This window comes from Saimiri boliviensis, chromosome 9 (assembly GCF_048565385.1).
Source record: "Saimiri boliviensis isolate mSaiBol1 chromosome 9, mSaiBol1.pri, whole genome shotgun sequence".
Classification (NCBI taxonomy): domain Eukaryota; kingdom Metazoa; phylum Chordata; class Mammalia; order Primates; family Cebidae; genus Saimiri; species Saimiri boliviensis.
Window position 1 is genome coordinate 28,619,243 of NC_133457.1, and position 26,584 is coordinate 28,645,826.

The 26,584-nt window shown below is 36.4% G+C and overlaps 1 protein-coding gene across 3 annotated transcripts; it reads left to right on the top strand.

Moving 5' to 3' along the window:
• LOC101053593 (uncharacterized) lies at positions 1–25,674 on the top strand. Of its 3 annotated transcripts, XR_012519172.1 has the most exons (6): positions 1–91; positions 5,891–6,035; positions 8,728–8,821; positions 14,837–14,955; positions 21,700–21,869; positions 25,280–25,674. XR_012519172.1 is itself a non-coding variant. In XM_074405624.1 (5 exons), the coding sequence occupies exons 1-5, from the start codon at positions 81–83 to the stop codon at positions 21,799–21,801; spliced, it is 471 nt and encodes a 156-aa protein (XP_074261725.1). In that variant the 5' UTR covers positions 1–80; the 3' UTR covers positions 21,802–25,674. The 3 variants fall into 3 exon arrangements, 2 of the variants coding, with proteins under 2 accessions (XP_074261725.1, XP_003925015.2); XM_074405624.1 differs by having other exon boundaries at positions 21,700–25,674; XM_003924966.4 differs by lacking the exons at positions 21,700–21,869; positions 25,280–25,674 and adding an exon at positions 17,861–19,964.
• The last annotated feature ends 910 nt before the right edge of the window (positions 25,675–26,584 follow it).

A 26,584-nucleotide genomic window follows, 5' to 3' on the forward strand; every position in this document is an offset into this window, starting at 1 on the left:
CCCATCCCAGGGAACATGATGAAAAATGTCTTCAGAAAATAGCTTTATGAAGGCAAGAGGAATTTTTGCACCCGCAAGACATGTCTGAAAGGTAGGAAAATTAAATTAAAAGTCATCATTGTCATTAGTGGAGAGAGAAAAAAAAAAAGCCAAACAAACGTAGATAGTGTTACCAGATGAAATTTCCTTTAGAGACGTAAAGTCATGCAGCCTGTGTTACTGATTATGGTTATCTTCAGAGAGAAGCAAACTCAACTGCCACTCTCCCCTAATACCACGTAACTGGTTACAAATGCAACGCAGTTTCTGTGATTATTGTTGTGATGGAGACAGGTGGGCTTACTCTTTTAGTAACGGTATGTCTAAGAGACATAGGACTCTTCAAGAAAGCATTTGTGATTTTCATGAGAAAAATGGGCAAGATAGCTGAAAGGTAATATTTATTAGTGTTTCCGCTTACGTGAAATTACTATCGTAAAAACAGGACTTATACCAGCTCATTAAGGCCATAAATTAGATTAAATAGAGGCCAAAACCCAATATTTGTTTTCTCACTCCTAAATTTCACAGCTGTTTCATAAGTGTTTCTCAAGCATGCTGATAATTAAACAATATACAATTAGAGGGTTTGTAGTTTTCTTGAATTGTTTTTGTTTTTACATTAGTATAAAACCTGGCTCTCGCATTTTAAAAATAGTATTTGCATCTTCCATTTTCAAGATTAAGTATATCGTGGTTCATAGAAGTGTATGAAACTTATTTATAGCTGCCCTTTACTACCTATAATTAAGAAATGAATTGTGTTTAGGTAAGGGATTAGAATATCAAAGGAGTGAGAGAAGTTCTATTTGTTTACTCAGCTCTTCATATCTCAGTGTCAAGGTACTTGATTTTAATGTTAAAAATTAAATGTGTGTTAATTTGGAGAAATTAGTTCACAAAACAGTAGTTTAAAATGGATAGTCATTCTGTGCAGAATTGTAAACTTTATTTTTCTCTGCTTGCTAAAACTCCTTTAGCACACTATAGCAAAAGGAGTTTATTTGTTCTGTATAAAATAATCTTTACTATCAATATTGTTATTTCTCAACTAGTACATCTTTATAAAATGATTTTAGAGACAGCTTAAAAAGTGATACCCAGGATGCAACTTATTTTATTTTTGGATACACAGTCTCAGTTTATCACCCAGGTTGGAGTGCAGTGGCGCAATCTCGGCTCATTGCAACCTGTCTCCCAGGTTCAAGTTATTCTTGTGCCTCAGCCTCCTGAGTAACTGGGACTACAGGCCTGTGGGACCACACCTTCTAATTTTTGTATTTTTAGTAGATACAGGGTTTCACCAAGTTGTCAGGCCATTCTCAACCTCATGAGTTCAGGCAATCCACCCACCTGAGCCTCCCAAAGTGCTGGTATTACAGACATGAGCCACCACACCCAGCCTACACCAAGGATACAACTTAAACTGTAATCTTCAATTTGTGAAAGGCAAAAGAAGAAAAGATGAAAGGAAGGAAGGAGAAAAGAAAAGGAGAGAGTAAGAGAGGGAAAGAGAAAAGAAAATTTTCTTTGGTGCCAGTATTTCTTCAATCATATTTCTGCATAACATGAAACAAGAATCTTATTCATCCCACCTTCCTCAAATACGGTCAATTTCATTTGGCATTTTATAATTTTATTTCTGCTAGCAAGATCTACTTCAGTCGCACATTGTCTTTTAGTACCTATATTCTTCTAGCTCATAGTTGTTGTGGTTAAATTTTCAAAGTTGTAACAACATAGGGAGTAGTCGATATTCCTCAAGTACTGAAAATCACCTAAGCAGCAGCTATAAATGGTGTTACAATAAAGCTCTAAAAATTTCTAAATATAATTTCATGGAGGGAACATAGAGATAGTTCAGTCTATCTTCACTGGTTCTGTTGAGTACATCTTTCGCTTCTATAAATGTCAGTGAACCCACATGCAGCCACTGAAGTTTACAAGTTTTCCCTCTAGAGAAGTATTATAGGTGTTTGTTCTTTTAGTTTTGTTGTACCTTAATTTGGGGGCCTATACATGTTTATAAGAATGTGTGTGGGGCTAAAATAATAGGGACCTGCAAAATTTATAAGAATAAAAATTGAGTCACATAAAATCTAACTCATTCAGACTGAGGTACAGAAAAAGCAATTGCAATTGTGAATTTTTCAAAATTGAAATTTATTGTTGTATTCTTTTAGAGTCAACAATCTAACTCATTTAGATTAAAATCCTAGACTTTGGGATAACAAATATTTTTGGAATATCTCTAAAACACCTAGCTTTTCAGAATAGTTTGTTGATAAATATTTACTCAATTTATTTAGTTCCAGAAACTTAATTTAAAGCTATCAGTATGTAGTAATAATCTTCAAATTAAAACATCTAGCAAATTTGCCAGTTTAGAAATTAACCACTTGGCATAGCAAATTTCTTCCTGACTTTATGATAACCTCATTCAGAGTACTTTCAGTTATCTCATTACCATGTCTGACACGGAAAGTACAATCATTACCCATTTTACAAACAAAATACAAGCAGAAAGAGGACAGAAACTCTGGGGTTTTACAAGAAAAAAAATGGTCTAAGAAATCAAAGAGGCTGAATTCATCTTTCCTTTCATCCAAATTTAATGCTATAGCATTCATTGTAATTCTCTTCTAGCCCATGCTTCATAAGTACCTGGCTTCACTGACTTTGAGACTCTGGCTCAGTATTTTTTTGGAGGGGAGAAGGAGGCTGAGAGATTGGAAAGAGTAGTGCCCTTTGCCAACTGAAACGCTTTGCTAACTGAAAAATAAAGTTCCACATGCTTTCCTTCCTTCTTTCCTACATACAAAGCTGTCATGCTGAAGCGATGAATATAAATGGAACATTTAGAAACTGAGTTGTATTCTATATTGTTTTGACAATCCTACATGTCTTAAAGGAGCTCCATGGCCTGTGTATGATGTGTGCTCAACATATCTTTATGCGACTTAAGGCTCAACTTCACCTTAGAAACGGGGCCATCTGTCACTTCCTCCTTCACTCGCCTTACAAAGTTACATAAGCACCAACTTGACATTTTAATTAAACAGATAGCAACCGTTGCTACAGACAATTTATGAGGCTTATAAATTTGTGATTGTAAAGAACATTGCAATCTTCTGATGAAAGAGCTCATGAATTGATAAGTTTTATTATTGTTGTTCATCCAGTAGGCTCAGCTCACCTGATTCCTTTTTGTTAGCCATTCTACAATTTTTTTCAACCAAGACTAGAGGGCCAATTCAGATAATACCAGCTATTTTAAAGACACTATAAATCATGGCTGACAAATGCTGTACAGTTTTAGCCATGGCACCCTCTCCATGGCAGCTTTATATTGGAACATTAATAAAATTAATTCCTCTTTCATAAAGGTTTAGATTTGTAATTTATGATAACTGTTTGTTCACTGCAGGCAGAAAGATTAAAACTGAGTAAACCAATATACCAACTAAACTGCATTTGTCTGGTTTTATTTTGGGGGCAAAGAGGCGGGAGCATTTAAAAAACAGTTTGATGTTATCTGGAATAATGTTCTCATAGGTTCTACTACTGAAGGCTTAACTTTTGTTTTCAGCAAGTAATAACTGCTTGAATTTACATGTTCTATTAACTAGTACAATTATTTATATGTGTTTAAGTGATTAGAATAAGAAAAATCAATGCTAATGATTTTTCTTAACTGTACCCTAATAGTGATAGATCTCTACAGTTATTTAAGGAATCACAGTAATTATCTGAATCTTGTATGAATTCTAGCAGTTAAGATGACTGGTTAATTACTAATGTAACTTGGGCAAGTTACCCCGTCTCTCTGTGCCTACGTTTCCTCATCTATAAAGTTGAAATGTTATTCATTTCATTAGGTGATTGGAATGAGTTAATTCATGTAAATCTCTTAGTATAGTCCCATAGCAAATGTCAATAAATAAAAACTATAAAAGTATAATTTTAGTAATAGCAGTACTTGCCATTATAGCAGTAATATTATAAAACAAAATGTCCTATCCCTGAGGCAGAGTCCACATTGTCATCTGAATATTAAAGATACAGAATTGAGGATCAGAGATGATGCTAAGTGCCTCGATAAGGGTGTGGTGCCTGGAATAATATAAGAATGGGAGAAAAGGAATTCAGACTTTGGGGCTTACAAGTAGATTTCATACTCAAAGACAATCAGACTAGTCGTCTATTGGTTGGAATTTTCTTAGCCGAAATGCAATCATTTTTCAATTCATTCTGAAAAATATGAAATGCATGTTGAGAGAGGGGAAGACAGGGAAGGAAGGAGAGAGGGGGAGAAAGCTGGTAAGGGTGTTAGCTGACTACTTACTTGTATTACTAAAGTTTTAATTACCTTCTATTATTAATAAATGCCTGGTCATTACTGGGATAATGCCATAAACAGTTCTAGTTTAAACCAGAAAGAAATCTAATGTAAACTAAGACAATGTGATAATTTTCACTTATACTTTTAATTTCACCTTAAGGTTGTTATGCTTAATCTTGCAAAACTACACAAGAAGGTGTAATAAAAACCCAATCAACCAAATCTTTCTTATCAGATCTTGTAATTATGTGAACTTTGTTTTCCTTGTGTCCTACTTTAAGGAGACTGTATAAACACGATAACGCCACATCGCATACTTCAGATTAAAACACAGAGGGAGGGAGGACTTCCAGGTTATTCTATTAACCCAACCCCTCATTGTTTAACTGTCGATGGTGTTTATAGTCACAAGACACAAGTCACTGAAGGAAGATTTATCCATATCCATTGTCCTTATTTTTCTTATTTTGGCATAAAATGGCTAGCGTATTTTAGTAAAGACAAATGAACCCAAAAGTCAGTTAAACTTTCATTCCTGTTAATCCTCTATTATTAGTGGTATAAATATAGGAATACCAGGAGAATTGGAGTGTTGTTACATGAAAGGTTGAGTGGCATTCTAAAGTGAGTAAAACTGGTTAAAGAGCCTGACTTTTTGTTTGCCACTAATCTGAGGAAATATAACAGGCTTAGGGAAAATCTAAGTTCCAGAATCCAGGGGCGACCAATAGAGATTTTAAGGATGCTCATACTTGCCAAATCTGAAGCTATAGGTCTACTAGGCAAGATGTTCCAGTATGAGAGCTGTCCTGCTTGGTATCTTATAAGTCTGCGTGTGCGTGTGCGTGTGCGTGTGGGTGTGTGTGTGCATGTGTTTTCACATATACTATTAGATGCTTTTTCTAAGATACAGTCTATGTTGACACCCTTACCTTTGAGAAGAATGTCTCAAGTGACCATTAGCCATAAAAATTTGGTTAGAACTGTGAAAAGAGGTAAAAGTCCTTCTAAAATCTATGGTATTATCTTTCTTTCAAGGGAAAACTTTATGCTTATTTTTGTTGGTTTTGTTTTTTGGTTGGTTTTTAAAATTTTTTTTTATTTTTATTTTTTGAAGGAATCGCTGTCTCCCAGGCTGGAGTGTAGTAGCATGATCTCAGCTCACTGCAACCTCTGCCTCTTAGGTTCAAGAGATTCTTCTGCCTCAGCCTCCTGAGTAGCTGGGATTACAGGCCCACCCCACCACACCCACCTAATTTTTAAGTTTTTAGTAGAGACGAGGTTTCACCATGTTGGCCAGTCTGGTTTTGAACGGCTGACCTAGTGATGTGACTGCCTCAGCCTCCCAGAGTTTTGGGATTTCAGGCCTGAGTCACTGTGCCCAGCCTGTTACTGTTTTAAACAAGAATATTTACATTTTAAAACTTTAGAAGATATGAACACTTTAAGCATTTTCTTTTTTTTTTTTTTTTTATTTTTTTTGATTTTTTTTTTTTTTCTTTTACTCAGTTCCTCAGGTCAAAATACAAGTAGTCAAGAGATCTGTCCATCTAATTCATCATACTACTCTGATCCAAGTGAGACCCACATTGGGTCAGCTCCATCAAGGAGAGGAACATTTTACCCGTGTTTGGATTCTGGAATATCATCCTTGGTAAATATTTTAAATTAACTCTTTACATAAGTTTATAAAACATATTTTATTTGATATTCAACATTTTAAAGTAAGTGTATTAGCTGTTCACCCCTACCTTTTTAATTGTGAGAGGAGAAATGAAAGGCTGATACTCTCAGTCCCAATTAAAAGACAAAAAAGAAAAAAAAGAAAGAAAAGTTGGAGTGGAGGAAGGAAGATCAAAAAGGAGGAGGAGATGAGTAGAGAAGATAATGACTCTTTAAAAACAGCACTCCTTCCTTTCTCCTGCTGAGTGCAAATTCTGTCTCTAGTCTGAGATTTCCTTTCCTTTCTTTCTGGAATTTTGTCTGTGAGACACATTTTTCTTTTCTCCCAGACTCACCACTTGTAAGACATTCTCTCTAAGCCATCTAACTGAGATAATACATGCCTTTTCTCCCTTCCCTTTATACGTAATTATTCCAGGCATCCCACTGGATTAAGATGAATTATTAATATGTCTACCTCCCAAATTATAGAAAGTTACTTTTCCAAGCACAACTATCGTGTTTTATTCAACATTGCATCCCCAGTGTCTAACAGAGGGCCTGACATATAATATGGTAAAATATATTTTTTTGAATAGAATGAAATGAAGCATGCTAGCATCAAACATTTATTGAACAATACATTAAATCAATTGGCCTATCAGAATTTAAAAAAAGAAAAAGAAAAAACTACAGGCCAAGACACTAATATTCACTGTTTCTTTAGGAAGGAACAACTGGCACACATCTGCACCACTCTGAAAACCTTACACAGAAATAAATGAAAACCTGCAGCAGCTCATTTTCCTATAATGTCAGAAGTTTCAAAAATCAACCACTTGGCTCCTTTAAAAAACAAACAGGCTTTTTGTACAAAAGTAGATGTCTAATGAAAAGTAAAAAGTTTCCTCTTGAATACAGCTTTAGCTTAAAACAATTTTTCTTTTCCCAGCACAAGCCTCATAAGATAGCACAGAGGCAGTGGGTGTGGCAATCCTAGGAAACTTTACTTCCAAGAAATGTTTATTCTATAATAGAAACAAGAAAAGAAAAATTCCAAAAGCATATAATATGTTGGGAAAGAGCCTTTCATAACCATATAAACTGAACAGCCAAGAGTAGGTTGTGGGCTATATTATTCCTTAATAATCTAAAATGTTTTGTATTTATTGTTTTCCTAAAAGAATAGTACAAAAGGATGAGTAATTTCTTGAAAGCAAATCCTCAAACTATCTCTAAGAACTGCTTAAACATAAGTTAACGTTTTAGTGTTGCTATTAATAAGGTAGACAGCTTTTGTTACTGTAGTATTTTTTAAATGGAGATATTGGGATATTTACTGAAGCAATCAAGCTCATTCGATGAGTAAGTAATGCAGCTCACATATCAAAGTCAAATTATTATTAAAAAACCAACTCTTTTCAACTTATTTTGGGGCAGCACTTTCCAAATTCTGCTCTAAAGAATAGAGCATTTGTTCCAAACACTTAATGTTTTTTAAACTAAATATTCTGAGTTCGTACATGTGTATAACTTTGGCTAAAAGAATGAATGAATCTGTTGTAAAATTTAACATAATATTCTTTTCAAGTAATATGCCTTTTGTTTGTGTTAATCCTGAAATGATCACAAGTTATGTAAAATACTGAAATTTGGATAGACAACCTCAATGTTAGTAAACAAATAAAATGGTCCCAAATGTGATCCTGGCACTTGTTCCCTTTGGTAATAAACTGTCCAGAACAAGATGGCTATACCTGAAATATTTCATTGAGTTTGAACTACACATTTTAAGAGCAATGTCAATAAGTTGAAAGTTTTCCCAAGAATAACCACCAAAATGTTTACTAATTTATAAACCATTATCTATGATCAATGAATGTCTTAGAGAATATTATTGAACATTTAAAACCATAATCAGGCCGGGCGCGGTGGCTCAAGCCTGTAATCCCAGCACTTTGGGAGGCCGAGGCGGGTGGATCACGAGGTCAAGAGATCGAGACCATCCTGGTCAACATAGTGAAACCCCGTCTCTACTAAAAATACAAAAAATTAGCTGGGCATGGTGGCGCGTGCCTGTAATCCCAGCTACTCAGGAGGCTGAGGCAGGAGAATTGCCTGAACCCAGGAGGCGGAGGTTGCGGTGAGCCGAGATCGCGCCATTGCACTCCAGCCTGGCTAACAAGAGCGAAACTCCGTCTCAAAAAAAAACAAAACAAACAAAAAAAACCAACATAATCATATGTGGAGGGATTCTCTGTGGAGCCTTAAAAAAATGTAACTTGTACAATTGGAGCAAGTATAGAAGGATATATAATCAACAGAAGACATCTTAACAATTAGAACTGTTATAAATGGAATGAGACTGCTCATGAGATATTCAATAAATATTAAAGGACAATTTATACAAATTGGCCTAAAGGGGATCATGAATGGGTACGTATATTTATTCATGATGTCATTTGCCATCAAATGTAAATCAATTGCAGGTGTTGGGGACACAAAGTTGAATAAGAACACATAATTTAGATTGGACTAAGATGATTTCCATGAGCACACCATTAGATATTTGGAGTTCGATTTGGCTAAGTGTTTGGTATGGATTTGCATTACTTTTATGCACAGAAGTAAGTGAACTACATATTGCCAGATGTTATATATTTCTCTTCTCTCTTATTTTAAAGCTTCCTTTCGATTCTTGTAAGTACCTCACTTGGCACAAGGTAGAACAACATGACATTCAAGGAAGTCAACTGCGTTGCCCAAGAGTAAGAGAAGGTAAAATAATAAATGTGTGCCTTTTTTTTTGTGTACATTCTCTGAGCAGAATTTTTTGTGGCTTAAAAGACATTACTTGAAGAAAAATACATCATTTGGAGGTAAAATTTTCCTTTTTCAAGACTAGAGAATTGTTAATATGTGAAGCCACCTTTGAAAGCATATTCTTATAACTGATTATATAAATAACATTTGGCATTATTGGAAAAAATTGAAAGATAAAGAAGAACCTGTAACCAACTATCCAGAATAACCACTCTGACTTTTGTTTCCATTTACTCTTTTGTTGTAAAATATATACATACATATTATATACACACATAATTTTTTTCACTTAAAATGAATAAGCATTTCTTCCATTCCATTAAACATTACCCAAATCATACTTTTTAAAGCTTACATAATTTTCTATCATATGAATATCATTAAATGTATTTAACCAATAATCTTTGTTATAAAAATAGTAAACTAAATTTTTAACAATGTTATTCACAATGTATATATCCCTCTCAATATATACATCTGTGTATATACATCTACATATATATATGTATATATATATCTAGAGAGAGAGATAAGTAGATAGAGACTTATTATAGGAATCACATGATTATAGAGACTGAGAAGTCCTACAGTATGCCTTCTGTAAGCTGGAGAAACAGGGAAGCCTGTGGTACAATTTGGTCTGTGTCTGAAGATCTGAAAATCAGGAGGCTGATAGTGATAGTCTGTCAGTGTCTATCAGAGCCCTCAATGGGTTGCAAGATGTCTGCCCACATTGGTGAGGTCAAATCTTTGCTCAGATTGCTGATTCAAATGCCCATCTCTTCGAGATACGCCCTCACAGATGGATAATTGTGTCAACTTGATTGCATTAAAGAATAACTAGATAAACTGGTAAAGCATTATTTCTGGGAATGTCTGTGAGGGTGTTTCTGGCATAGATTGGCATTTGAACCAATGGATTGAGTAAGGAAGATCTGCCCTCACTGAGTGTGGGTGGGCACTATCTAAGTGGTTGAGAACCCAGGGAGAACAAAAATGCAGAGAAACAATAAATTTTCTTTCTCTTTTGGAGTTGGGACAATGATCTCCTGCCCTTGGACATGAGAACTCAAAGGTCTTTGGCTTTCGGACTCTAGGATTTGGATCAGCAGGCCCTCAGACTCTCAGGCATTCTCAGGTATCACACTCAGTGACACCATCAGCTCTCCTGCTTCTTAGACCTTTAGACTCAAACTCTTACACCACTGGCTTCATGGGTTCTCCAGCCTGCAGACAGTATACTGTGGGACATCTCAGCCTCCATCATTATGTAAGCCAATTCCTATAATGACCCCTCTTCTCTCTCTCTCTCATATTGGTTCTGTTTCTCAGGAGAACCCTAATACACAGACATACCCAGGGACAAGGTCTCATTTGTTGTCTGGGTATTCCTTAATTCAGTCAAGTTAACATCTAAAATTAACCATCACACTAAATGAATCAGGTAGTCTCATTTTACATTTTCACATGGCACTTTAAATTTGGTAGAATAACTGTTTTGCTATTACTCTTTTATTCTATCAGATTGTATAAGGGTAATAGTATAACAGTATGAAGAACTGCTATCTGCAGTCATTGATATACATAATGTTTGATTTCAAAAAGTAGCTTTCAATAGATTATAAATTCGTAAGAACAGAGATCATGTGTTTCTCATGTCTTTTTTTGCATCCACAAAAGCCAATGAATTAATATTAGACATAATTCCTGCTTCAGTGAGTGTTTAGTCTCTAGGAAACAAATATCTTGGCTATCTTCCATCTATATTAGTGGACTTGTAGTAATATTGTATATCGTACAATTTTACTATTGATTTAGAAAAAGTGGCTTTAGATCCACTTATCTGCTCATTTCTCCTCTGAGGATCCCCACATGATGCTTCTTTCGTTCAAACTCAGTTGGCAAAGGAAGGGAAGAACTAGAACAGCATAATTTTCTTGTACTTTGAATAAAATATGTTCTTATGCTTTAACTCTGTCAGCTCTATTTGCAGCCAAGCACTGACTCCTATTTTTAAAATGTGAGTAGATAGTACTACTAGGGATAAATTAGAGTTGTCCTTTTGGGACCTTAGAATTTTTTTTCTCCCTCAAGTGAGAAATTGTGAGGAATTAGAAAAGAACGACACCAAGAGAAGTGGCGGCTCAGTGTGTCGCATGTGTAAGGAGTCTTCCAGCAAAAGGAAAAGAGAGCTAAGTCACAGACTAAAGCAGGAAGTGTTTAATTTAGTCCCTAAGCTTCACTGTGTGAACAAATCATCTTGAGGTGTGTGAAAAGTCAGATTCCTGGGTCCTACTCCCAAATAATCTGATGTGGTTAGTAAGGCACGGAGCCCAGAATCCAGATTTGTAAAAATTTATCACAGGGAATTCTGTTGTAGATGACTTGAAGGCCATCGTATGAGAAACACTGTTTAAGAGGTATGAGGAAAGGAAGAGAATAAAGAAATTTGAATAGAAAGTGAGAAGACTGATAAGTAAAAACGCTGACATGAGTGTGTGTTTACAGGGGCAGGCGGTTGATAATCGTGGCCATCACAGAGAGGCAAAAAGAGATTGTATTCTCTTTTTGTATTCAGCAGAAGTGCTGGCTTGAGGTTTAGAGAGAACTGCAGAAATTGGAGATGACGAGAAAATAAAATGTGAGAGTAAACTGAAAATGAGCTTGTGCAGAGAACATCCAAAGGTCTCCTCCTCTCCCTGACTTAAATGACCAGGTTATGTACTGAGGTCATCACTCCGCAAAACCAATCCCACACAATGACCATGGTAGCCATTCATGCAGAAGACCTCATTGCTCTGCAGAGATAAAAGTACATTTTCCTTCTATAGATCATTAACAACACCCAATCTCTTGTAAGCGACTGGTCATAAAAGGACCAGAACATAATCACAGGGATGGAAAACCTCGGAAAATCCTATCGCCTCAAACCAGGGAGAAAATAGATGTCCCTCCTTCATTGCTCTCAATTTTGTTTAAGTTTGTTTTGTGGCATGGAGAACAAGTGCTTTTCAAAAGCATTTTGAGAATTACCCTCTTTCCACATTAGATCTTGAAACACCCATCAAAGCTACTTCAGTTGATCTCAATTGCCTCGATTGTACATTCAGGAAGAGTTCATAAGAAAGGAAAGGTTATCTGGTGTGTGACAAACAGCAATTGCTGAAGGCTTCGATTGTCAGATCAAGGCTGCCTTAAGTTTTCACAATTAAATAAAGCAAAAGAGTAAACTGCTGGCAGAATTCTTGTAAAGAACAGATTCTTTCCCTTCAAAAATATCCCAGAAAATTAATTCGATGACTGCTATTTTGTGTTACAAATCCAGTGAGGGGACAAAGAATAGGCTGAGAGGGAGCAAGTGAAAGCCAACCTCGCTGAACTGTCAGATTTTCCAGACTGTAGTTCAGCTGCTGAGATATATCTTAAATCACTAACCAAGCCTGAGGAAAAAAAAATCCAATTTAATTCAACTCCTCACAGTGGAAGTGAACTTTGGCCTCCAACTTCAAAGAAAGCTTTGAAAGCTACTTTAAAAAGAAATAATTAAAAGAGCAGAAGATCAATAACATTCAAACAAACAATACAGGGAAGAGTTTAATAACTCTGGGTTATCTGGTGCACAGAGAAAGCCACCAAATTTGAAGTGGGGCTGGTGAAAGGTAATACAGCCTGAAGGTCTCCCTGGTCAATTAGGTGATCGTTCCAGTTTTCCACTTCTGTGATTTTTAAATCCAATCACCCTAATCAATGAAGAAGAAGAAGATTTCCTAACACAAGGATATTTTATTTGTAAGTTGATTGAGAGACTGCCTCATTCAGGGTCAAAGGATTTCCTGGGTGATAACAGCAGAGGTCATTATTAGAGAAATGACTGAAAGGGAAGGCTACACTCTGACCTCCACATGCCCCTGAGGGTAAGAACTGATGTTTGTGCCGAAATAATGAAATATTGGACTTTCTCTTTTTGCCTTGAACTTACTTTCTATCATAGTCCACAAAAGCAAACAGACCACGAAAGCAATGTTTGTTTTTTGATGTCCTCAGTGTCCTTTTCCTTTATTCTTTTACCTCTGAAATGAGGGGAGTCACGCATTCCAGAAAAACAGGGTAGGGAAAGTGCACACCAGTGGTACCAGGTGTGACTCGTAGGAATACACCGTGATAGAGCTGGTAGGAAACTAAAGTACGTTAGCGTGGGGTTGCTTTCAGGGGCCTGGTTGTCATCGTATCTGAGTGAAGTTTGCTGGGGAAGCACACTAGAGAGTGTCGGGGACTATGGCAATAAAAAGGCCTATATTGGCCTTAAAGTACTGGAAATCAGTATTTTTATAAAAAGCCTACATTGGCCTTAAAGTACTGGAAATCACTATTTTTATAAAGCACCATGAATATCAAACATGTTTTCTCACCAGCTTCAGTTCTTGGTCAGCCCTTGATTCAGGCCTTACCCCTTTTTTTTGCCAACATGAAAAACTGAAGATCAGGAAATTAAAATTAGTCATCTGGAGTCCCACATTTATCTACTAACCAATTCCAGACTGGAAACAGGACATTCTTTCCCTATCCCTGAAAGTTTTGTGAAAACCTTACTTGGCGGATGATAATGTTGGAAAATAGTGAGAAATGAGTTCAGAAATGGACATTGAGGTAAGATTTCGGAAAGCCTTATCTGACAAACTAGGATTTGTAGGCAAGAAGGAATTTCCAAAGTGTTTTGTGTAGTGAGTCCTATGATAAAAGCTGTTTTAGCAAGGTTGTATGGTAACGTGTGCCATTTACATCAGAGGAGAGAACATTGCAGGCAAGAAGATTCAAGAGAAAGTAATTACAGTTTAAGTTGGAAGACATGAAAATCTAGACATTGAAAAGGAAGGGACGGATTCTCAAAAGGAAAACTACTAGGATAAGGTGACTTATTGAATTGAGAGACAAAAGAGAAAGAAAATAAGGAGTGACTTCACAATCCCCAAAGAGAAAATTATATGAAGATTAAATCACTGTACTAGTGATTGTTGTCACTTGACTAGGCTAGAAATATTTATGTAGGATTAAAAGTTAGTTCTACATGTTGACTTTTTTTTTCTACTATTAATAGAAGTAACTCCCCTCTCCTTTTAATAATAGTCCTAGAAAGTAATTAAATTATCTGTGAACCTTTAAATATATTCCCAGAATTTAAGGCAGGTATATAAAAAAATAGAGATATAGTTTAACAGTCACATTTTCATAGTGATGTGCTAATTTAGATTTAAAAATAAATCTATGAGTGAAATTTTAAGCTAAAGGCAACTCAGTCATCTGTAGAAACTTAGACCATGGATAGCATTAAAAAGAACAATTTAAATTTAAATAATCTATAACCCCAGTTTTTCAAAACTATATTAATTTCCCTTTTTAAAAAATGCTTTTTAAAAAGCAAAGCAGATGAAAAAAATAAAATTGCTGATTTGTTTCATATTTCCTCTTTTTTGTGTCACTCATCTTGTTCTAAGAGGGCTGGGAAGTAAGCCTCTCACACACAGCCACAGGCTCCTACAGCAGAAGGATATTGAGAAAACTGAGTGGTTTAGATATTTAATGGTCATCTTTTGATTAATTTATTATTGTCATAACTGTGAATCTGGTTTCGTGTTGTCAAATGAAAGGTTTAGCTCGATTTTCCTCAGAAGATAGGAGAGGAAAGTAATTTGGCAAATTTTTTTTTAAAAAGTAATTTTCAACCATTAGGAAATGAAAAATGTGGTGGAGTCCTGGATCTTTCCGTGTCTCCAACCTTTCCCGCAACCAGGTTAGGGAGACAGGAATGGGCTAAATCACTTTATTACTGCTCACACTATGTGGGCCAAATCATGTTTCCCCAGGTCCTGATATCTAGTGGGAGCTTCAAATAACTGGCCAAATGTCAAGTGAAGATGCCAGTCCTGCCCCCTAACCATACTTCCAAAATCTCACCTTGTGGTTCTTATCTAGGACCCTCTGCAGAAGAGCACCTTTTCAGACAGCTAGAGTGTGCCTTGCCCCCAAGGAAAAAGTTCTTGAAAAAAAACAAATGGGAAACATGGCTACAAGAAAACTGGGAAGACTGCAAGGTAAGAACTTAAAAAAAAAAAAAAAGCTTATTTTTTCACTTTTTTTTTTTTTTTTAAGGCATACATAACAAAACTTTTAGCATCTCTTCAGAGCTTTCTCTACAACTCAGTGTTTGGGCTTCTCTATTACTTCTTCCTCCCTTCTTTCCATCATGATATGCTACGTATTTTCTAACCTTTATTTTAACCTGATATTGCTAAAATTTGACAAAAAGTTTAAAATACTTGAGAACAAAATTGTTCATTTTTTTTAAAAAGCCAAATGTTGGACAATCCATGTCAATGAGTTTATGATGCAGTCTGGAATCCTTTGAACGATGCATCAGGATGAAACTTTTGAGCAGACAGCTCAAACAAGTCTATCCTGGAACAAATCAAAATTTTTCACCAGTGAGGGAGCCGGATTGTCATTTCCAGGTGCTGAAAATCACCCTGCTGACTGAGCGGCAAGCACTGAACCATCCCCTGCAGTTAGTCAACCTGACCACTACAAAGTTGTGGCGCTGTCACTACTTCAAGCTTCTGATTCCAGCTGGATCCAATCATGCTCAGGCAGAGGACTGGAGAGTGAACTGGGAAAGACAAGTGTTGCTGGCAATTAAAAGAATAAGTCGACTACTTCACAACAGAGTGAGAGGCTGATATTTTCGTACCAAGGGATAGAATTATACTTGAAAAGTTTAAGAAGCCTTCCAGAAACGAAACAGGGTTTAAAACTTGGTTGGCAGACTCCATGTTTGGGTCCCCTTCCACAAACACTCCCTTGGTAGAAGCCGCCTTTCTCTCTCCTGGATCTCCCCTCTGGGTTCCCCTTCCACACTCTCATGGAAGCCTGGCTTCCCCTCCTAAACTCCATCTCTCTCTATTCCCTTCCACTCAGTGTGGAAACTGCTTTCCCCTCCTGGATTCCATCTTTGTGGATTCTCTCACTCTGTGTGAGAGAAAGCGGTTTCTCTCTCCTTCTCCTGGTTCTCTCCCTAAATGACTTTCTACAAAAAAAAAAAGAAAGAAAGAAAGAAAACTCTGTTGAGGACTCCTGATGCCTCCTTTGCTTCACAGACTTATATACCATAGAATTATAAAATTAGGGGATAAGGAGCTTTAGAGAGGGTCTGGTTTAAATTTCTTGTTTTTAGGAAGGAAAAGGAAGTCCAGAAAGAAAACTGACTGGCCTAAAGTTATCCAATTTTTCAGGGAATGAAAAAAAAAATGGAATACCATGTCCCAGTATGATTCTGTCTTTTCAAATTAAGTTATTCATATATAATGAATGGATACAATCTAATAAAAATGTAAACAACACATCTACTTATTTTAAAATTTTAAACAACATACCTAAGGCCCCGACTCCATTCCTAGACTCTCTTTAGGAGTGGTCATTTTGGTGTTTTTCAAGGCCAGCTCGGTCACAGAGCTGCCCACCCAGGCAGCACTGAAGGTATTAAACAGACATAGAGGTAGAGAGAGAGAGGCAAAGTGGAACTTTTAGAGCATTACTAACCTTCTGAACTGACAGCCTCAAGAGCCAACAGCCTTCAGAGCTGAGCGCCTTGAGCAGACGCTGACCCATGTATTTATTCTCTCTGAACAGGTGATTATTATTAACAAGCAGGTTTTCTGTGTTTTCTCATAGACCCAAGATAAACTAGGCAGGCAGCTGGTACCTGCCTACCACTGATCAAAGGCAAACCAGAAAGCGTTCTCCATGAGGGAGCCACGGGGGCAGGGTCACATATCCTGTGCTTAAAGAACTAGTGTAACTGGTGTATGATATAAATATACTGTTTACTACTTTAGAATGTCCTAAGCAGTTTTCTGCTTAGGGGGCTGGCTCAGTTTTTCTTGCCATCATTCTCAGTAAACAATATAATTCATCACACACGTTAGGACTTGTCCCAGCAGGTGTTTATATTCATTCCTTCATTACATGTGCAATTTAAACCTTGGGTATACTTTAAGGTAAATGGAGCCTTGCCAATAAATTCATAGAAAAATTAATTGTCCTTTCAATAACTCTACTGTAAGAGAAACTCTAAATAAACTCTAAACTATCACAGAAAACTTAATTGGGAAATAGTGATAAATTTTTTTAAAAGATTCTGAGGAGATGATTTTAATGTATAGGTAATACACATAAACTTTTATCATTTTTCAAGTTTTATTTAAAATAAAGACCTTAATAATCTTTCTAAAGATAATGTCTACATTTCCTTAAAAACAGCAATTGTTTGACTCAAATTTTTAAAAAAGGGATTGTCATTCTATTCAATAATTATTGACAGAAATTGATGGTAAAATATGGAAAAAAAATTAAGTTGACTTTTAGGAATGCATTTTACAAGAGCAATGCAACCACTGAGAGCAGTAGCAATGTGTTTTATACCAAAGTTGCTGATGTTAAAAGTGAAAACATTCACTATCTTTGAAGTACACCAAGTCATTTTGAAGTATGTATCTCTAGTTAATTTAAACAAAACCTTAGTTTTCCTCTTTCAAGTGATGTTATCTTACTCTGAAAATTTTATAAATGTGATTTCTGAGATTTTCAAGTGAAGCTAATGATTACTGATCATGTAAAGCAGTCAGAAGTGCATCTCTTCCATTCTACACCCCTAGAAAATCTCAGAATCTGCTTGAGAATCCTGTTCTTCCTCCATACACCCTTGGAACCCTCCCAAACCCTGTATGCTGCTCAGTAATTCTGATCAAGATCTTCACCCTCCCTGTCTTGAGAATTGCTACAACATAATTGTGTTTGGATGTATGAATACTCTGGAGGACCAAAAAAAAAAAAAAAGGTTAAAAACGACTGGTATAATTAATATATACAATACATTTTAAATGAATAACTAAAGTTGACCAAAAAAAAACCCTTATATTTTTCTTTTTATTGGTTTTTCCTCAGAACTTGAACATTTCATTTCAGGATTTGGGGGATCCTTACCACGTTGAAAATTTTAACAGAATTCTTAGAAGACTAATTCGAGTTGAAACCCTCTGGTTAGTGGATAATTCACTGGTGGATTTAAGTGCCATAAGATTGCCAAGGTATCTGCTCTGTAGCACATGTGGTTAGCAGGTTAAAGTCTTTGCTATTTAGATGCATGTGATCATTGGCTGTACATACTGCACCTGGACTGCAGGGTCCAGCCCTGCTGAGTCTAGTGGGTGTTCTCTACAGGTGCGGAGATGAGAGACTGTAGAAATAAAGACACGACACACTGAAATCAAGAGAAAAGGAGTTGGGTCCAGGGGACCACTACCACCCGCACCCAGAGACCAGTAGTGGCCCCGAGTGCCTGAACAATCTGACATTTATTGAGTACAAAACAGGGGGCAGGGTAGGTAGGGTGAGTCTATTGAGAGGGTCAAGCAAATCACGTGTCTAAGAAACAGGGGCTCAGGGCTTGCAAGTGGCCGAATCAGGGGGCAGCGAAATGCATCTGCCCTTTATGTTATGGCCCTCGAGTATCGAGGAAGAACAAAGGCTTCAAGAATTATGCTCCTTCTTACTATCCACAAAAGAGGAACCAGGTGAGATGTAGGGAGTGAAAGCAGACACAGATGTAACCAGTACAGCGCAGCACCACACAGACAATTAAGCCCCAGGGCAGCTGCGGGTTGGGCTGACTGGTATCAGTCTTCCCAAAAGAGTGTGGGGAGTGGAGCGTTCTCCGACTCGCCCAAGGACAGGAAAGTTCCCTTCCAAGGCCAGCTGAGCAGCAGGTGCTTCCCCAAGCACTGCCACTACCGCAGAGATTTCAGATGCCCTCCAGCAACCCTTATGCGGTGTGACAGAGGGCTTGGTTTCGCATTCAACAGGTTGTCCCTGCTGATGGCCACCAGTCCATGTTGGACAGGTATTAATGCTCTTGCCTCGTGGCCACATTCCATAATGTCCCCTATCAGTCCCTGACCACAGCAACTCGAAGTTCCTAGATAATTATGCTTAAAGTACAAGAAGGCTTTAATCAAGGCTTAATGCTCAATAAGATTAATATCTAATCACTCATGCTACTTATTCCTAACTGTATTCTTTTCTGTACTCTTATTTATTACACAGGAACTGGCCGAGGCTTAGTCTCCTGCTTTGGCACTTATGAGACTTCCCACCCACACTGGACCTATGTGGTCAGGTCTAAAGGTGACACTTTGCACTAAAGTGGCACATATGGCAAGGCAAAAAGAGAAATTTATGTATCAAAATGTCATACTTTAGAAGGAAACATCTATTTTTTCAAATTAATATTTTATTACTAAATTTTAGGTAAGTTCTTTGTATGCGCAGAAAAGTTTGCCATTTTCCTTGTGTTATAAACTGGAAAATGCAATTACATTACATACACATTATCATTGTAAGATAGTAATTTTTAGTCATTTTTTTTGAACACCTATGGGGAAAAACTTCAGAAGGTAGTTAAGAATAGTAGGTGTCAGGGTAACACTCTGTTTTTGAAGTGGAGGCTGGTTATCAGATTAAGGACAGAAATAAACTAAAAATAAAAAAATATATATTTATAGGCTCTTTAGTCTCTCAAGGATTCCAGGCTCATATTGTTAAAAATAACCTCTTTCTGCTCAGGGATTTCTTGAGAATCCTTATTACAGGGTGCTGCTATTTGCTTCAGCCAGCAGAATGGGTAGGTGGAGTGAGCTTTGGTGGCAATGAGAAGGGCCAACAGAGGTCCTCGGGAGTGAATTAGATGAAGGAAATTGAGCATCCACAAAAAGGAAGGGTAATTTCTAGAGCAGGTTAAGCTACAGTTCTGACCATTGGCTGAGAGAAGGTCACAGAACGAGGCCATTACAGCTGTACACAAGAGGGAAGCAGACAGGAAGTGCCAGGACATGCAATTTTCCCCCACCTTCAGTCATTTTCAAAGCCACTTTGAAACTTTAGACACACTTACATAGCATTTGAATTTACTTCTGCTCTTTTTAAATGACCAATATAAAAATACCCAAATAAAAATTTTCAAAAGAAACTTTATATTACTACCATAAATTTAAAAATCAGTATCACTGATATTCATTTATTCAGTATTTCTTTTCTTTCTTTTTTCTTTTTTTTTTTTAGCTAGACCCTCTTCTAGCTACTGGGGATATGATAGTGATGCATTAGTTATGTTTTTATGATACATATTTAAATACATATTATAACATTTAAACACAAAACAAAAATATTTTACTAGTCACAAATGCCCATAGTATATTTTAGGAACATTGAACTAGAAGATTATTTACCTGTAATATTTGAAGTTGCTTTGATCCAGATCAATAAGCTTTTCAACTTTTTACTATTTTAGTTAAAAAAGAAAAATCACAATCATTAAAAGACTTGACCCAGTTTCAGCGTTCTCTAAATGCATTTCTTGGTTATTCTTTTCTTTAGAGGTAAGATTTATAATATAAAATTACACAGTTGCAAATCAAACTTTACAATTGCCAAATCAACCTATTAGGGAAGAAAAAAAGCATGGATGCATGCATATTCAAAGCCTCCTTTCCCTATCCCCAGAGAAAGTGGTGTCACCACCCACTTGCTTTGCCCTGCTTCTCTCCCGGAACATTTCCTATCGACTGGGGCAATCTACGACGCGGTGAATCTGCGACACTGAAAGGATAAGAGGATAGCTATCAAAAAGTGAGAGCGTGGCTGGTAAACAAGAGAACAACAGGTTGCTGAGGAGCATGGGGAGAGAGGCAGCAGGGCAGGAACTTCTTGGACTGGGTTTTCAATGAGAAATTGTCACGGTACTGAAGTGTTCCTGAAGTCTATATGAATTCTGGAAATAAGCAGAAGTCAAACGTTATCAAAGGTCAGATGAGATCTACATAAAATATATATCTGGAGCGGAACTGAAAGGAAACAAAAAAAAAATACAAATAATAGATACAAAAAATTGCAATGACATCTGGGTGGTTCAAAGGGATTTTTTTTTTTCTCCTGATACCTGTATATTGCAGTTTTCTCTTTATAGAACCGTCTTTCCCATTAGCAATGACCATGTACCAAGCGTCTTTATGGGGCCCAAGGCAAATAAATCTGTACCTGTATTTACCTCATGATATTAAATCCTAACTTACACAGTGTCAGTGATAGATGTTGAATTATTTTCTCTATTTGCACAGTTTTGTCCAGTTACAGTTTTAAGGCAAAAATATTGAGATGCAATGTCTATCAGGAAAATGTATTAAGTTTAAATGCCTAACACACTACTTTTAAAGAAACTTTTTAGTTTTCTTTTATATTAAAAATGCCTCATCTGATTTAAAATGCTGTTTTCTCAATATAGATTTTTTTAAATTACAGAAAATTTAAAAAATTCTTACTACTTAGAGACAGTATTCTTCACAAATTTGTGTGTGTGTGTGTGTCTACTTTTATATTGCTGGGATGATATGCAGCTATTCATCCTTTTCATCAGGATATATCAAGAATCCACCATGGGTCAAGTCAGGTACCAAGCATATTAATTAGAAAAGAAAGCAGGTTCCTAAGCTCCACAAGCTTATGGTCTCATGTATCTTGCTTATTTTCTCTTAATATTCTACTATAAATATTTCTCCTTTTTTTGCAAACCATATTTGTCACAGAGTTTGCATGTGACTGTCATGTCAGTAACATCGCTGTTACTCAGTTGAGGAATTGTCTAGAAGAGGCATGCTAGTCTTATGTTGGGTTTGATAGTTAACCATTCTCTTTAGGAGACAAGTAACAAGTTGTTTGTGTTTTGTATCCAGCTGCAGAATTTTAAACATGAGCAAAAACCATCTCACATCTTTCAAACAATTGCCAAAGTTACCTCAGAGAGAGCATTTATCCTTGGCCGAAAATCACATTGAGACTCTGACTGGACTCTCCAGTTTACGGTGCGCTCCACTGGAATCCCTGATTCTCAAGAGGAACCCCTGTGAGTTCCACCAAAATTACAGGAAGCAGTAAGGCCCCAAACACCCTAAGTCGCCTTTTGCACTTCATTGAATATTATACTTTTAACTATATTTTAAAATATTGTTCCTCTGTTGCTCGAATTTACTCAGCAAATAGTTATAGAATCTACTCTACATTGAACACTTCGTGCTTCTGATCTCATCTAAAGACTTTTGAACTGACCTTTATCTTTTTAAAATTTTATCTTAATACACTTTTTTTTCTTGGTTAACTTATAGCTGCTGTTAAGATTTTTAGGCTCCTTCTGTAATGACTTTACCTATACAAAGATGCTTAATTTTAGACTTTCAAATTCCACACATTTTCTCCCACATGCTTAATAGATATTATGTCTTTTAAAGAATTATACATATGTATATATATTTTATTAAGTTCTGTATGACAATTTTATAAATTGTTAATTCTTTGGTTTTACTTTCACTCTTTGGCCCCCAAGGGCAACATTAAGTGAATACAAAGAATTCAGTTTACTTCAGTGGTTGAAAGAGCTCAAAAACCTGCCAAGAAGAAACCATTTTTATTATTTTGTCACAGCTGGGAACATTCCTAATGATAATAACGGAGTCTAAATCTTGAAGTGTGCACCCAGTAATATGCCCACCTATTTATCTCCAGCTAATTCCCAGCCCCCCTAATTAGTGTATTTAGGGGAATTAAAAGGATAAAAAGAAGCAACTGAATTCTGCAACTTGTATTTGCACCCCTATGACTGCAGGTCATCTCCCCTCCCAGTTGAATCTGTCAAACAAAGAGTTAGATTATCTCCAGGGTCGATTTCTATTATATGATTACAATCGTTTGTTTACTTCCATTTCAATAAAAGACATAGTTTTCACCATCTTATTTTCTCACACTGCTCTGTTCCCATGAACAGCAACTATATTCCACAAGCTACATGATGTTAGACTTCACTGCCTGATGTACAATGAACACTTGTCAAAATAGAAATTCTAATCTCTGTTGTTACATAAATCTCATTACTACAATTGTCTCCCCTATGACTGTAGTCTGGAAACAAAATTTCATTTCTGTGATAATAAATTCTTAAATTGCTTTCACATAACAGTGAAAAGTAGCAGCACAGTTGCTACAATATTGAGCTAATATTTAACCATAATAATATTTGGAGGTTTAAATTATATTTTTTATAATCAGAGGAGGTTAAGCTGGACATTTCAACAATCATTCATAAGAAAGCACATTCCTAGTAATAAAAATAATTTAACAGTATTGTATTTCAGTTTTGTTAATTCATATGTGGGGTTTTATAAAGCATTTTGTTCCCAGCTCAGCCACTTGCTTCTCTTCAAAGAATGCCTTACAATAACAATATTAAAATGAATTGTCTGAAATCTGATATGCCCTGAGGTCTTACTATAATTCTGTCTACAAAATTCATGATGTGGTGTAGAGTTATGAAGGAATGAAGAATATAATGAGGTTCTTCTGTTTTTCCAGTATTAACTCTATTGGATTAAGTCCAAGGTGTATATAGGCTGACTTTCAAGTTATAAAAAGCCAGGTTATATTGACTTAGGTAGGGCAGGGTTGTGTTGAACAGAAAGATGGGGTCATTTTAAAGTATGAGGAAAAGGTTTAAGCATCCACTCCTGCTAAGGATCTGAGCTGAAGTCAGAAGTTCATTCAAGTCTGAGTTCAGTTACCAAGCCAAAAATCCATACCGTGAAGACGGTAACAGCATTCATTTTGTCACTTGGTATCTGTGTTGAGGATTTGGGCCAGAGTTTCAGGTGACTCTTTACACACCATGCTCAGAATTATTTGAAGTATAAGCTTTTCTTAATCATTATCACCTAGAATTGTGACTGCTTTCCCCTCCTCCTTTGATTCAGATCCTCCAATAAGAAGACAGCACAATTCAAAAGAGAAAGGACTTAATGATAGAGCTAATAGTGTAAGTCCCAGTAGGTTAGAAGGTGGCCCCATTCCTGGGATACCTACAGGCAAACTTCTCTAACATTCTCCAGGAGTCAAACATGATATTAGTTCATTATAGCTTGACTTTAAAAAAATATCAGTGGCTAGAAATTCGTGCCAGCTTAGGCTGAATTTTGAAGCCCGAAGACGTAGATTTTAATATTTCCTTTGTCATCTAGAGGCTTTATGATTTTGAATAAGTTACTCAAAATGAGGGATAAAAACCAATCTGACAGAGTTGTTGTGAGGATTAAAAGAGATGCATAAGAAGTGATTAATGTTAAGAAAATCATGCAGCCAATGGGAGCTTTCAAGGAGGTCAGCACCTTCATTAGTTGACTTAGCATATCTGCTAGGAGGTTTCAATATCTTTCATGCAGGCAAATTCGAATGCCATAGATTTCCCCCAGCCTAAACCCTCATAATTCCCAGATCTAGAAAAGTTGTTCATTCTAAAGAAAATGCTGCTTTTTAACACTGCTATGTATATGACCACTGTTCACTGGATTGACCTGAGAGATCTCTTTCTGAACATAGAAGTGACTCCCTAAATTTGAAATATGAGCTTTGGCCGGGCGCGGTGGCTCAAGCCTGTAATCCCAGCACTTTGGGAGGCCGAGGCGGGTGGATCACGAGGTCGAGAGATCGAGACCATCCTGGTCAACCTGGTGAAACCCTGTCTCTACTAAAAATACAAAAAATTAGCTGGGCATGGTGGCGCGTGCCTGTAATCCCAGCTACTCAGGAGGCTGAGGCAGGAGAATTGCCTGAACCCAGGAGGCGGAGGTTGCGGTGAGCCGAGATCGCGCCATTGCACTCCAGCCTGGGTAACAAGAGCGAAACTCCATCTCAAAAAAAAAAAAAAGAAAGAAAGAAAGAAAGAAATATGAGCTTTACAGCACAATATTATTTCCCACTCCCTCTTTTATTTTTATTTCCCACTCCCAGCCAGAATTCTTCTTTAACTATCACTGAATATCATAGGCTTACTTTACTTTCTCTCTTTCTAAACTTAAACTTTATAATGAGCACATATATCATGATCTTACTTTTTTCTTTTATGTTTAGTTGGCTAAATTCACTCATTGATTTTTTTTCCTTATAAGATTGTAAAAACTGGAATGAAATTCTCTTATAAATACAGACTGTAGACAGTTCCACTTCTCTGGTCAATATTTACCACTTGCTGAAAGATATATTAGATCCCTGAAAGGGCAAGCTATGACAGGGTCATCAGTTCAATTAACTGAATAATACTTCATTTTAGCTCCACTGCAAAGATAAGCAACACAGAATGAAGTGATAGCCATTCATCTTCCTTATAACAATAGGCAAAATCCATGCACATATAAAGAGAATAAGTGAAATAAAATGCTTTTGTTGAATATAGTTTTTTTTTGTTTTGTTTTGTTTTTTTAACTTTTGCTTTAGAGTATGCTCCTGTTTGCCAAACTTAAAAATGCTGGATGGAATCTTGAAGCTACCAGAAGATTGCTCATCACCAGAAACCAATATTTTTTCAAAAATATGTGTTGTATCCTAATGTAATCTGTATAGAAAGAAAGTAATCATCATTGTTGCTAAAAGCTAATAAATACAGGAAATGCATGATTAAATATTGCAATTTATTTTATATGTATATCTTTTTGCTTGTCTAAATCAAAATAGGAAAGTATTTTCTGTAAAGGACCAGATGGTAAATATTTCAGGCTTTCTGGCCCATATGGCCTGTGTCACACCTACTCAACCCTGCCATGTAGTGCAAAAGCAGCCATTGATGATGTGTAAATGTATGGATGTGTCTGTGTCTCAATAAAACTTTATTTTACAAAATGATGTGGCAGGCTGTAGTTTACTGAGCTCTATTCTAAATTTTAATGTCACATGGTTGATTGCACTATTCACCAATATTCATGTGCCTTCCTTGGAAGAGGTGTATGATTCCTTCACTACTGAAGTTAGATATGTCAAGAAATTGCTTTGCCAGTAAAATATAAATGAATGTGATATAGGTCACTTTCAGGCAGAAAATTTTGAGAAACAGTTTGTGCTTTTTCACACTTTCCTTAATTGTGCCATACCAGTGGGAAAATTTCCAGATCAAGGCCTGTTTCTCCAGCTAGGTCCTGAGGTAAACCTGGCATGGAGCAGAGCCACAGCCATTCTGTAAAAGATGGATATTTACAGAGTAAACCTTTGTTATCATTTGATGTTGCACCATAGCCTACCCTGTCCCTACTAACGCAGCTCCTTAAATTTAGGGACTGCAACATAACTCATTCAATTATGTGTTTTTCCCCTAAAATAGGATAGCAGGCACTCAAAATCTTGAACGAATGAATAAACGTCTATTATAGGAAATTATTAATGAGTGGCAGAATTACCAGGTGGGATACAACTTCAAAAGTTTAGGTGAAATGAATACCATGTCTTACTTAAAAGTTGGAGTTAAACGTTGGGTCTCATAGACATAAAGATGGCATCAACAGACACTGGGGACTAATATGTGTTGGAGGAAGAGAAGGGGAAAAGGACTCAAAAACTAGCTATTGGGTACTATACTCAGTACCTGGGTGACAGAATCATTCAAACCTCAACGTCATGGAATATACCCAGGTAACTAACCTATACATGTACTCCTGGAATCTAAAATAAAAGTTTAAAAGAAAGCTTAGGTGAAATATATTAAAAACTTTAATCAGGGCAACAGTATTGGAAATAGAAACAAGTTATAAG

Coding starts and splice junctions, on each gene's coding strand:
- LOC101053593 (XM_003924966.4), top strand. Junction 6,036..8,727: donor ATTCTGGAATATCATCCTTG/GTAAATATTTTA, acceptor CTTATTTTAAAG/CTTCCTTTCGATTCTTGTAA. Junction 8,822..14,836: donor TTGCCCAAGAGTAAGAGAAG/GTAAAATAATAA, acceptor GTTCTTATCTAG/GACCCTCTGCAGAAGAGCAC.